The 13,840-nt window shown below is 42.4% G+C and overlaps 1 protein-coding gene across 1 annotated transcript in view; it reads left to right on the top strand.

The window, feature by feature from the left end:
* rev3l (REV3 like, DNA directed polymerase zeta catalytic subunit) overlaps positions 1-13,840 on the top strand; it is a 201,785-nt gene that overhangs the window by 119,279 nt on the left and 68,666 nt on the right. Inside the window, exons 14-17 of the mRNA XM_080192921.1 lie at positions 697-1,616; positions 5,751-5,833; positions 11,680-11,802; positions 13,544-13,751. Of these exons, the coding sequence (XP_080049047.1) occupies positions 697-1,616; positions 5,751-5,833; positions 11,680-11,802; positions 13,544-13,751 (1,334 nt within the window). The remainder of the gene's footprint in view (positions 1-696; positions 1,617-5,750; positions 5,834-11,679; positions 11,803-13,543; positions 13,752-13,840) is intronic.

Below are 13,840 nucleotides of genomic sequence, written 5' to 3'. Positions count from 1 at the left end.
TGTAAAGGTAAATGCAGATAATTTCTTGCAAAAGAAATACAACTGCGATTGTTTCCCAATTTAGTCATTCTGCCTGAGTGCTGGATACAACACTTGGGGCATAATGGTTAGCTTTGCTGCCTCACAGTGCCATGGACCCGGATTTGATTCCCAGCTTAGGTCACTATCTATGTGGCATCTGCGTATTCCCTCTGTGTCTGCATGTGTTTCCTCCCGTAGTCCAAAGACATGCTAGTTAAGTGCATTGGCCATACTAAATTCTCCATCTGTGGCGACGAGGAGATTTTCACAGTAACTTCATTGTAGTGTTAATGTAAGCCTACTTGCGACTAATAAACAAACTTTTAACTTTTTTTGTTGTAAAGAATGTACCAAAAACACCAACAAAAGTCTCAGTGAGATGAGTTTTATAGATTTATAGATAAATTTATCTGTTAGATTCTTCAAAACAAAGCAGACTCTCAATCTTTCTTGACTTCTGCAAAATGGAAGTTTAGGGTGATTATCTCACCTGATTAGAACAGAAGAGGTAAGCAAGTGATGAACCACAAGAGTCAGATGGTAAGAATTCCGCGGTTTTTATAATTGCACATGCGCACAGGATGTAGGAAGATTTTAACTTGTAACTGGTGTGGCTTTGATTAGAGTGAGATGAGGAATATCCAGCTGACTCAATTTTTTTTCCTTCAATGCCAGGGAGATAGGAGGACGGCTATTGATGGTTGAAACTAGATTAGCTAATGAATTGCCGGAGTTCGATGGTGATTTTTCGTTGGAAGGGCTGCAGTTCTGGAAGACAGCTTTGTCAGCGATGACGCAAAATGCGAGACCTGGCTCCCCAGCTTTTACTGCCAATAGACATTATACTGTGCAAAAGCTGGGGGCTGGTCTAGGAGCTTCTGAAGACCGAAAGATTATAATCCTGCCATGTAAAAGTCCACCTAGTTTACAGCGCGTGCAGTTGTGGCTTCAGGCTAAAAGAGAATACGAGCATTCGAAGAAACGCTCAAAAACTCTGCCTGGTCTTGCTGAGCATACCAACCAGAATCCTTGCTTACAGCCTTCACAAGAAAATAGGACTTCTCCGGCTGAAGAGTTGCCTGTGGCGATTTCTGCAGTTGCAGAGCAGGAGGAAGCACAGCCAAGTGAAGCTTCCTCCTCTCCTGAAACACCGCTGCTCAAAGTCGCCGAGCAGAACAATGTGAAACCTCTCTCTCCAGCAAGCCAGTTACCAAAAGCAACACAGCCGCTTGAAGATGATGATGATTACTACCGTGGCTACAGTTCGCCTGATTCACCGCTGTTATCCCCGTGGCAGCAACCAGCTTCTCCGAATGCAAGGCATTGGGAATCAAACGAAGAAGGTAGGGATATCCTTAAACCAACAGTAGCCTCCTGCACAGAGACAGCAGCAGAAGATTGTCCATCACCGACCAACAATAGCGTGCCTTCAAGTGCGGGACAGTGTGATGAGCAACAGCCACCAAGGCCACTTCCTCAGTCTAAAGAAAAAACTGCTGAGAATTCTGCACCTGTTCGACATAGCACACCTATCGCACAACGGGTTAGAAGTGATGGAATCCCTGATGTTCTTTACTGCACCCCTATACAAATGGGTGAGTAGTCATTCATTTTCAGCTCTTAAACTGTTTTATTAGATATTACTATAATTCTCTGCTGCTAATTTCGTGTTGAAATTTCAGTATAGCACCTTTTGTATAAGTTTTAGTAGGACCCCCTTGCAAAAAGTGCTCAGATTTAATTTCAACTGGGTTTAATTGCTCCCTTTATTGTCAAAATGTAAATGACTATAGATTGTATTATTTGAGGTTTTGTTTAAACGAAGTGTGAGTGTTTTAATCCATTATTAAAGTCAGAGATTTGGGCACTTTATTTTGGTCCAGTGTTTTAAAGTTTAAAAAAAAAATTAGGTTTTGATGAAATGATGTCAAAATTATCTTTATCCTCCAGAACCTGGAGCCTAAATATCAGACTCTGATTTCTGTAGACTAGGGATTTCCTCCATTTTGAAAACTGTAGCCAACGGAAAAAGTAGCATATTAATATGTTCAACATTTAAATTTGGCGTTGCCGGTAAGAAGCGTGTTCTCATTCTCTTACCTCTGTTCTTACCACATTGTAATTTTAAAAGTAGCTGCTTTGTTTAGCAGTGTGCTATAACCAGGTTAAAATAAATTCTGTTTTAGGCAAGCTGTCTGTCAACTCCACTCAATTGCTGCTGCTTCCACTGAGCCATCCTGCTTTCAAACAGTCATTATCAGATACTTTATCATGGGATTCAGTGTGCTGTAAATCTGTTGTGCTTGTATTTTCTCATGTTGAACTTCCTACCGTCACCTGAGCACTGCCCATACAAACCTGATCTATCCAGTTACTATATGGGCAAAAGTAAATTGGGTTATTCCAGCTGTCTTTAGGCATTAAAGTAGTTCAGTAATGATGCCATTGAGAGGAACCGCTTCACTGGTTGCAGATTTAATTAAACCACAAGCAAGCTAAAATATTGAACTATCAAGAGAATTACAGAATGAGCATCACCTCCTTAAATACCGCCTCCATCTGTTTACCCCCTCTTTAAACTCCTTTATAACACCACTTTGACCTAGTCTACAATAATGCTTCTTTTGCTCAGCATTCATTCCTCTTTTGAACGTGACCTCTACTGTTTCAAAGGACAAGGGCAACAGATGCATGGAAGCAACTGCAAGCTCTCCTTAAGCCCCTCACCATCCTTAGAATTATATCGCTGTTCCTTCACTGTCAAAATCATCGAACTCCCTTCCTAATGGCACTGTGTGTACCTGTATCACTCCATTTAGATGCACTTGCCTGACCACCTGCAAATAGTTAAAATCTCTGTCCAACCCAAAAGAAGGCTTTTTACTTTTTGCTCCCTTGTGCTGTTCTGAGTCAGTACTAGGAAATGCAAATGAGCAGAGTGTTTTGCCTTTTTGTTCACAACCCCCAGAACTGCTTTTGAAAGTACCTGATAGGAATGGTTCCTTGTTGACTCAGTTGACCTGCTCTGGATGGGAAGTCACAAGGCACTATGTAGAGGCTTTTTTTTACTCTTTCATATGATGTGGGTGTCACTGGCTTGGCCAGTATTTATTGCCCTTGAGACCCCCACTTTGAACCACTGCACCGCAAGTGCAAATACGTAGTGCCGTTAGGAAGGGAATTGCTTGATTTTGATCCAGTGATTGAAGGAACAACGACGTAATTCCAAGTCTGGATGGTGTAAGGCTTGGAGGGGAACTTGCATCTGTTGCCTTGTTCTTCAAGGTGGTTGAGGCCGTGTAATCTCGGAAGAGGTAAGCTTAGTGATCTTGTCACTAGACTAGTAAACCTGAGACTCAGAGTAATGCTCAACCAGGGCAGATGGTGAAATTTGAGTTGTTTTTTTTAAAACTGAATTAAGAATCTACTGATGACCACGAAACCATTGTTGATTGTTGTAAAAACCCAACTAATTCACTGATGTCCTTTAGGGAAGGAATTCTGCCATCTTTACCTGGTCTACGTGTGACTCCAGAGCCACAGCAATGTGGTTGTCTGTTAAGTGCCCTCAGTTCAGGGCAATTTGGGATGGGCAGTCAATGCTGGCTCAGCCAGTGACACCCGCATCCCCTGAACAAATATTTCAAAAATCTAACAGTATTGGGTGCTGAGCTAAGAAAGGGTTATTATTGTACACTTGGTCAGAGAAGTGTTATTAAAAAGGAGCTTAAAAGAGAAGAAGGAGGTAAACAGATGGAAGAGGTGATGCTCATTCGGACATGAGAACAAGGAGCAGGAGTGGATATTTGGCTGATTTTTTTTTGTTTTTGCGGACTCGACTCACTTACCCACCTGCTCACCATAACCCTTAAGAACATAAGAAATAGGAGCAGGAGTAGGCCATCCAGCCTTTTGAGCCTGCCCCGCCATTCAGAAAGATCATGGCTGATCTGAAGTGGATCAGTTCCACTTTCCCACTTTCTTCCCATAACCGTTAATTCCCCTGTCTATCAGAAACCTATCTACCTGTGACTTAAATATATTCACTAAGGTAGCTTCCACCACTTCAATGGGCAGAGAATTCCAGAGACTCACCACCCTTTTGAGTGAAGAAGTTCCTCCTCAAATCCAATCTAAACTGCCCCCCCGTCTTATTTTGAAGTTGTGCCCTCTAGTCCCGCTATCCTTTCTAAGAGGGAAGAATCTCTCCACCTCTACCCTATCTATCCCCTTCATTATCTTGTATGTCTCTATAAGATCCCCCCTCAGCCTTCTAAACTCCAATGAGTACAGACCCAGTCTATTCAATCTTCCAGTCTTCAGTAATTCCATTACTGTTCAAAAATTTATCTATCCTGCGCCATAAAAACGTTCAATGAGGAAGCCTCAATTGCTTCACTGGGCAGGGAATTCCACAGATTCACAATCCTTTGGTAAGGAAGTTCCTCCTCAACTCAGTCTTAAATTTGTTCCCCCTTATTTTGAGACCGTACCCCTAGTTCTAGTTTCACCTTCAGTGGAAACAATCTCCCTTATCTATTCCCTTCGTAATAGAACATAGAACACTACAGCACAAACAGGCCCTTCGGCCCACAAGTTGCGCCGATCGCATCCATACCTCCCAGGCCATAGAACTATCTGTAACTCCCAATCCCATTAAATCCCATATACTCATCCAGAAGTTTTATAAAAGACCCCAGCGAGTTCGCCTCTACCTCTACCACCACCGGTGGCAGCCGATTCCACTCACTCACCACCCTCTGAGTGAAAAACTTACCCCTAACATCTCCTCTGTACTTGCTTCCCAGCACCTTAAACCTGTGTCCTCTCGTAGCGACCATTTCAGCCCTGGGAAATAACCTCCGAGAATCCACCCTATCTGTTCCTCTCAACATTTTATAAACCTCTGTCAGGTTGCCTCTCAACCTTCGTCTCTCCAGGGAAAATAGACCTAGCTCCCTCAACCTATCTTCATAAGGCATGCCTCCCAATCCAGGCAACATCCTTGTAAATCTCCTCTGCACCCTCTCAATAGCTTCCACATCCTTCCTGTAGTGAGGCGACCAGAACTGCGCACAGTACTCCAAGTGGGGTCTGACAAGGGTCTTATAAAATTGCAGCATTACTTCCCGACTCCTAAACTCTCCCTCGATTAATGAAGGCCAGTACACCATACGCCTTCTGATATGTTTCTATAAGACCTCCCCTTATTCTTCTGATTTCCGATGAGTATAGTCCCAGTCTTTCCTCATAAGCCAACCCTATCAACTTTGGAATCAGCTGAATGACCCTCTTCGTTCTCTTGATAGTCCAGTATTTTAGCTTGCTCATTGTTAAATTAAGTCGACAACTCATGAAGCATTTCTTAGGCTCCTCTCAATGGCATTATTACTTGACTATTCCAAGGCCATGAGACAGCTAGATGCAACAAATGATGTATAATGTGTCCTTTTACTTATAAAAATGCATTGTACTGGATGAGCCATTCAAACCACAGGGATGTTACAGCATTTAAAGATTCTATAATTTCATTCAGCAATAAGAGGTGATGTTTAAGGTTTATTCTGATTCTCGGTCAGATGTCAGCTTGGATTTAATAGCATCTCCTCACTTATATTACCAAATTCTGGTCCTAGCTAAACTGGATATAGCGTACACCTCGGTGAATGTTACTGGTTTGGATTTATGATTTTTTTTGTTTAATGTCTGAATTATTTTAATATATTCAGAGCCCAGGCTTCAGAAGACAAGTCAAAGAAGGGCAAGTAATTCTGATACTTTGAGGAGAGTGCTACTGACGACTCAACTTAAGGTAATGCACAAGCTGAATGTTCATGTACTGCAGTGTTTTTAAATATGCGTGGCTGCAGGGTTTGTTCCCCTGCAGGCATTTGAAGATGCTAATTAAAAGTTTATCCAGCCTGTGTCTTTTTTATTCCAATTCAATCAAATCAAGTCCAATTCAGAGTCTCAACATGTTGAGACATTCCTGATCTAAGCTGACAAGACAGGGTTCTCACCTTCTGAATCAGGCTCGATCTACATGATCCAAGCTGATTGGCGTAGGCATCACTTGCATCTTAACCAAAAGGCTGAGATGCTGCTTTTAAAAATTGCTTCAAATGAAGCTAAAATGTAACTTAATGACTTCAACCAAGCACAGCATGTTGATCTTAGCCAAAATGCATTCTTATGTTTCTGATTTATTGTTAATGTCTTAATGGCGATGAGACTGGTTAAAATGTTACCTACTGCTTGCTGTGCAGCATAGTGGCTAGTACTGCTGCCTCACAGCGCCAGGGACCTGGGTTTGATTCCAAGTTTGGGTCACTGTCTGTGTGGAGTCTACGTGTTCTCCCTATGTCTGTGAGAGTTTCCTCCAGTTGTTCCAGTTTCCTGCCATAGTTTGAAAGATGTGCTGGTTAGGTGCATTGGCCATGTTACATTCTCCCTCGGTGTACCTGAACAGGTGCCAGAGTGTGGTAACTAGGGGATTTTCAAAGTAACTTCATTGCAGTGTTAATGCCAACCAACTTGTGACATTAATAAATAAATTTTAAGAATAAATTAAATGATAAATTTGCCGTTTAATAATTTTGGAGAAAAACTGATCGGTGAGGAATGCAACATTTGTAACTTTTATTCCATGTTGCAAAGAGCTGAATTAAGTAATTAAGATCTCCCTCTTGCCTAGGGGCCTGCCTTAAGTGTAAAATTGTAAAGGGCCAAGGTGGAGATATCTTCTTGCTGAAAAGAGAGACATGTTCCTGAAGCATTTCATCTTGCACTCACCGGGTCAAACACAGGAGCACCAATTATTTGTCCTGATGAGTCCAAGATGAAAAATTCAGCAACAAGTCTCTTTTCTGCAAGATTCAAGATCTGTACTTTATCTTTACATCTAAAATTGATATAAAATGTCACTTTATAGAATAAACATTCATAGTTCTATAAATTTATTGTACAAATTATATCATAGATTCCCTACGGTGCAGAAGAAGACCATTCAGCTCGTTGTGCCTGCATCGACAACAATCCTACCTAGGCCCTATCCCCGTAACCCCACATATTTACCCACTCAACTCTCTAACCTACGTGTCCCAGTGCATGATCAATGCAGCTAACCCGCATGTCTTTGGACTGTGGGAAGAAACCAGACCACCCAGAGGAAACCCACACTGATATGGGGAGAACGTATAGACTCCACACAGACCCAAGCCGGGAATCAAACCCAGGTCCCTGGAGCTGTGAGGCAGCAGTGCTAACCGCTGTGGCACTATGCTGCATTATATGTGTATTATGATCTAAATTTGTATTATCCACATTTTTCATTCTATTCTGTCACATTTATTCGATTCCAGTTATTCTTCCATTTGTTAACTGAAAATGTTCAAGAATTTGGCCTCCACAGTTCCCTGGGGTAAAGAATTCCAAAGATTCACCTCTCCTCAAGAGAAGACATTATTCCTCAAATCCTTAAACGAGGACCCCCTTATTCTGTCCTCTGGTTCCGCACACTCCCATGAGTGGAAACACCCTCCCAATATTTGTCCTGTCTAACTCCCTGAGAATGTTTGAATCATTTCATTCTTCTGAACGCCAAGGAGTACTGACCAAAGCTATTGAATCTTTCCTCATTTGACTGTCCCTCCATACCGAGGATCACCCTAGTAAACTTTCTCTGCACTGCCTCCAATCAAGATGTATGTTTCCTTTAGTAAGCGATCAAAACTGTATCTATAAATTATAAACCTATAAAAGCTATAAATCAAATCAAGTATTCTTGAAAAGAAAGGGCTCAGAATGTAGCATTACAGTCATAGGTAGGGTGTAGAGAAAGATCAACTTAATGCAAGGTAGGTCCACTCAAAAGTCTGATGGCAGCAGGGAAGAAGCTTTTCTTGAGTCAGTGGGTGTACGTCCCCAGACTTCTTTATCTTTTTCCCGACTGAAGAAGGTGGAAGAGAGAATGTCCGGGGTGCGTGGAGTCCTAGATTATGCTGGCTGCTTTGCCAAGGCAGCGGGAAGTGAAGACAGAGTCAAGCAATTGGAAGTTGATGGACTGGCCTTCATTCATGACACTTGTAGTTTATTCCAGTCTTGGATAAAGCAGGATCCATACCAAGCTGCAGTACAATCAGAAAGAATGCTTTCTATGATGCCTTCTGAGAAAGTGGAGGTGTTGGTGGGCTTTTCTCACTATTGCATAGGTGTGGAGAGACCAGGACAGGTTATTGGTGATCTGGACACCTAGAAACTTGAAGCTCTCGACCATTTCCACTGCATCCCCATTGATGTAGACAGGGGCATATCCTCCACTGCGTTTCTAAATTGGCCTCACTAGTACCTTGTACAGTTGCAGCCACACCTTCTGTTTGAAGGCCTCCACCTTCAACAACCAGTTCTTCATCCAGATACATGCAACAGCCATGGAGAGGGACCAAATTTGAACCTCAGTATGCCAACATCTTCATGCACAGGTTCGACACGGATGCCATCATCTCACATGAGAACACCATCCACCAGGTACATGGTACGTACTCTTGCAACTCTGTCGATGTTGTCTATCTGATACGCTGCAGGAAAGGTTGTCCTGAACCATAGTACATTGGCGAAACCGTGCTGACGCTGCGACAATGGATGAATGGAACTACTTGACAATCACAGGCAGGAGTGTTCCCTTCCAGTTGGGGAATGCTTCAGCAGTCAAGGGCATTCAGCCTCTGATCTTTGGGTAAGCGTTCTCCAAGGTGGCCTTCATGACACACGACAATGCAGAATTGCTGAGCAGAAAGCAATAGCCAGGTTCCGCGTACATGAGGATGGCCTCAACAGGGATTTTGGCTTCATGTCGCACTATCTGTAATCCCCACAACTTGCCTGGGCTTGCAAAATCTTACTGGATGTTCTAGTTTGAGACAATTCATACCTCTTAAACCTGTGCTTAACCCTCTCTCCATTCGGATTGTCTGCATCTATAAAGATGTGATTACCTGTTAAAACTTGCATTCTAACCATTATATTAAGTCTGTGTCTACGTATGCCCTGTTTGTGAACCCAATTCTCCACTCATCTGATGGAGGGACAGCGCTCTGAAAGCTTGTGCTACCAAATAAACCTGTTGGAGTTTAACCTGGTATTGAGACTTCTTACTGTCCTTAGCCAAGTCCAGCACTGGCATCTCCACATCTTGCTGCTGACACTGGTGCCGAAGGGTGTGAATGTTTGAAATGGGGGTCAATCAAGTGGGCTGTGTAGTCCTGAATGGTGTTGAACTTCTTGAATGTTGTTGGAGCGGCACTCATCCAGACAAGTGGAGAATATTCCATTACACTCCTGACTTGTGCCTTGGGGAGTCAGGAGTTGAGTTGCTGCATTATGTAAGATGGATATTGTAATAGGTTTCAACAGACCATGCCTTTTGTTTGCCCCTCATTGTTCACTCCTTTTGTCGCCAGCAACATAGGTGTTTAATCTTGGAAATGTTTGAGTCAAATACAGTATTTGAACTACTTAGTGCACGATCTTATCCCACCGCTTCTAACTAATCTCTGTGGAACTGTCAACTAACTTAACTTTAGAACTCTTGCAAAGCCTCACCCACACTCTGATTTACGGCTATTGTGCTGATGATCAGTGGGCGTGCGCTGCATGTACAATTCGTTATTTAAGTCACAGGTAGATAGATTTCTGATAGACAAGGGAATTAAGGGTTATGGGGAGCAGGCGGGAAAGTGGAACTGATCCACTTCAGATCTGCCATGATCTTATTGAATGGCAGGGCAGGCTCGAAGGGCTAGATGGCCTACTTCTGCTCCTATTTCTTATGTTCTTATGTGCTGGATATTACAATAAATTGTTGCTGTTGGAGACCTGAAATAAAAACAAAGTACTAGAAAAACTCAGCCAGCCTGACTGAATTTGAGAGAAACAGACAAACTGACATTGGTATTCGTGCAATTATCCTGATGAATGCAAGATGAAAAACTTCAACAAAATGTGATTTTCAATATCAAGAACAAAGTATAGTGAAGCACAGGAACAGGTCCTTTGATCCACCAAGCTTGCACTAATCACTTTGTCCTACCTAGACCTGTATCCCTCTATTCCCCACCTATTCATGTGTCCATCCAGGTAAGGCTTAAATGTCGCTAACGTGTCTGCCTCAACCACCTCATTTGGCAGTGCATTCCAGTGCCTCACCACCATCTGTGTAAAAATCTTCACCCACACGTCTCCGCCCCTTACCTTGAACTTGTGTCCCCTTGTAATTGTCATTTCTGCCCTGGGAAAAAGCTTCCAACTGTTCAACCTAACTACACCCCTCATAATTTTATAAACTTCTGTCAGGTTTGCCCCCTCAACCTCCGTCTATTCAGGGAGAGCAATCCCAGTTTGTTCAATCTCTCCTCATAGCTAATACCCTCCATACCAGGCAACATCCTGGTAAACCTTTAATGTTCTGTACTTCAAACCCTCCATGTCTTTCTGGTTATGTGGCGATCAGAATTGGACAAAGTATTCCACGTATGCCCAAACCAGCATTTTGTATGATTGTAACATGATTTGCCAACTTTAATACTTCATTCTCTTGCTAATGAAGGTAATATCCAAAATGGCTCTTCAGAGCTGAGCAAACATCTGCTTAAACCAAACTAATTGTCATTCTGAAGGTTCTTTGATTTGTTGACAGACTGTAACTCATGCTTTTACTATTCTAATGCTGGATAGTCCTTTGGAGCTAGCTTGTTGGTTACAGTGGTTATTGACGCAGAGCCCAGTGGGTTTTGCATGATGCATCTGCAAACAAAGAACTTGCTTTAAGATAGCATCTGAAACTGGTGTTACTGCAGATACAAGCAACATCCCACAAACACACTGTTGTTCGATGGACATTTGTCAATAAAGTCATGGTATACAATGTGCAGATTTATGACTACTAGTTCATTTCACATTGAAGTAGATCATGGTCTTGAGTGGTTCTCCTATTGGCGAATAAACATCTAGAAACACAACTGCAACAGGTGGGTGCAGTGGTCCCGTGGTTCACACTGCTGCCTCACAGCATGAGGGATCCAGATTCAATTACAGCCTCGAGTCACTTTCTGTGTGGAGTTTGCACGTTCTCCCTGTGTCTGCGTGGATTTCCTCTCTCACTCCAAAGATAAGGTTGATTGGCCATGCTAAATTGCCTTTTAGTGTCAGGGCGAATAACTGGGTAAATACGTGGGATTACAGAGATAGGATCTGGGTGGGATTGTTGTCAGTGCAGGTTCGATGAGCTGAATGGCTGCCTTTTGCGCTGGAGGAATTGTATGAATTGAAATACTGTACATCAAAGTAAGTCTGTTTTTGGCACTTGAGTAGCTGCATCTTGATGCCCAGTTTGGGTCACTATCTGTATGGAGTTTGCACATTCTCCCCGTGTCTGCGTGGATGTCCTTGGGGTGCTCCGGTTTCCTCCCACAGTTTGAAAGATGTGCGAGTTAGGTGCATTGGCTGTGCTAAATTCTCCCTCAGTGCTTGCGAACAGGTGTCGGAGTGTGGCAACAAGAGAATTTTCACACTAACTTCTTGCAGAGTTAATCTAAGGCTACTTGTAACATTAATAAATGAATGAACTTTAAAATAAAGTTTAAACTTTGCATTTTATTCCAGAACCAGTTTGCTTTTCAGTCGGCAAAGAAAAGCATGTCTCAGATAGAGGGGCCAACCCTGAACAACTCTTACGGCTTTAAAATCAGCCAACAAAACCTCCAGGAGGCAAAAGCTTTGCATGAGGTATTGTACTTTGTCTATGCAGGTTAAGGTCATTTTTTTAAAAAAATAAGCAAAGCACGGCTTTCTTTGTATAGAAAAAGAATTGAAAAGATAAGTTGGTTTTAATTTGTATAGGCTCTGCTGCACTTGGGGTTCTGGGAACATTGCTGGCCTCCACTCTTTAAAAAAAAAGGAACATGGAGGCATTGGAGAAGATGCATAAAAGATTCACTAGAATGATACCGGACTGAGGTACTCATCAGAAAAGATTGAACAAGTTGGGGCCCTCTTAGAGGGCCAACATAGGAGTAATATCACTGGATTAGTAATTGAGGTCCAGGTCACTGCTCCAAGGACATGGGTTCAAATCCCACCACGGCAGCTGGTGGAATTCAAAGTCAATTGATAAATCTGGAGTACAAAATTTGTCTCTAACGGTGACACAAGACACTATAAAAACCCACCTAGTTCACTAATGCACTTTGTGTGACTTCAGACCCATGGCAATGTGATTCTTAACTACTATCTGAAATGACCTGGCAAGCCACTCGGCCCAAGGGCAACAGAGGCTGGCTTTGCCAGTGATGCCCACATCCAGTAGTTTTTTAGGATAGATATAGTGTATCCACTGGCTGGGGAGACCAACACTAACGTCTGTAAGTATAAGCTAATTAATAAATCCAAGTGAAAATTCAGGAGAAACTACTTTAACCACATGGAACTCCGTACTACAAGTGGATGGTGAATCAACAAGCAAAGACGTATTTAAGGAAAAGCTAGATGAAAATGAGAGAGAGGAGCAGAAAAAGATTAGATGAAGATTTGTTTTACTTTTAAGGTTGTATCCCCTTGTACTTGTTTACCCAACCCATCAAGGGTCATATTTTCTTATCTACCTTTTTGAATCCCTTTATTATCTTGACTTAAACAATCTGATTAGATAATTTGTCAACTGTTCATACTTAAAGGGGTACCAACCAATTTATGGTACTTGTCCTTTTATATACCCCCCCCCACCCCCGGCCAAAGACCAATATACCTTTTGAAGTTTGGCTCTGTTCACTATCCAAGAAGGTTAAAAGTCCTTTTTGTTTTAGAATATAGTTTTGAGCACAATTCCAGATGGGTTGAAACTTTGGTTTTGCATGCCTCAGTGCACTTTCCTAATTCATGTTGGAATGTGGGTGTTGGAAATCGAAATAAAAACAGAAAATGCTGTAAACACTCAACAGGTGGGCGACACAGTGGTTGGCATTGCTGCCTCACAGTACCAGGGACCCAGTTTTGATTCCAGCCTTGGGTCACTGTCTGTGTGGAATCTGCATGTTCTCCGTGTTAGCATGGGTTTCCTCCGGGTGCTCAGCTTTCCTCCCACAGTCTGAAAGACGTGCTGGTTATGTGCATTGGCCATGCTAATTTCTCCCTCAGTGTACCCGAATAGGTGCTGGAGTGTGGCGGCAAGGGGATTTTCACAGTAACTTCATTGCAATTAATGTAAGCCTATTTGTGACACTTTTAAATAAACTTTAAAACAAAACAGGTTGGACAGCATCTGTGGCAATGTTTCAGGTCTCTGAAGAAAATTTTCAGACCTGAAATGTTAATTCTGTTTTTCTCTCCAGATGCTGCCTGACCTACGAAGTATTTCCAGCATTTTCTGTTTTTATGCATTTTTTTTTACACCCTCTGCTTGAAGTAACGCTTAGAGTTTTTATAATTAATGTTTAACTGCATTAGTCCTCTGACCTGTTTGTCCTTGCAGGTGCAGTACCTTGTACTCATGAGTATGGAGCTACATGCCCGTTCCAGGCGTGATTTGGAGCCTGATCCTGAATTTGATCCCATCTGTGCCTTATTCTACTGCATTTCTTCTGATGCACTACTACCACAAACAAACAAAACTGAAGTTACCGGTGCTATAGTAATTGATAAGGGCCGTATCTGCTCCAACAGAGGTGCCTCTCCTTCCGGTATGAAGCAATAGGCCAAATAGTCACTTGTTGTTTATTGTTGCTGTTAATAGTTGACCATAATTGGCATCAATAATTGTTGGATACAG

This window comes from Carcharhinus amblyrhynchos, chromosome 7 (genome assembly GCF_965287045.1).
Source record: "Carcharhinus amblyrhynchos chromosome 7, sCarAmb.v2.hapA, whole genome shotgun sequence".
Classification (NCBI taxonomy): domain Eukaryota; kingdom Metazoa; phylum Chordata; class Chondrichthyes; order Carcharhiniformes; family Carcharhinidae; genus Carcharhinus; species Carcharhinus amblyrhynchos.
Note: the sequence above shows the minus strand (reverse complement) of the source record. Positions and strands in the feature narration are given on the sequence as shown.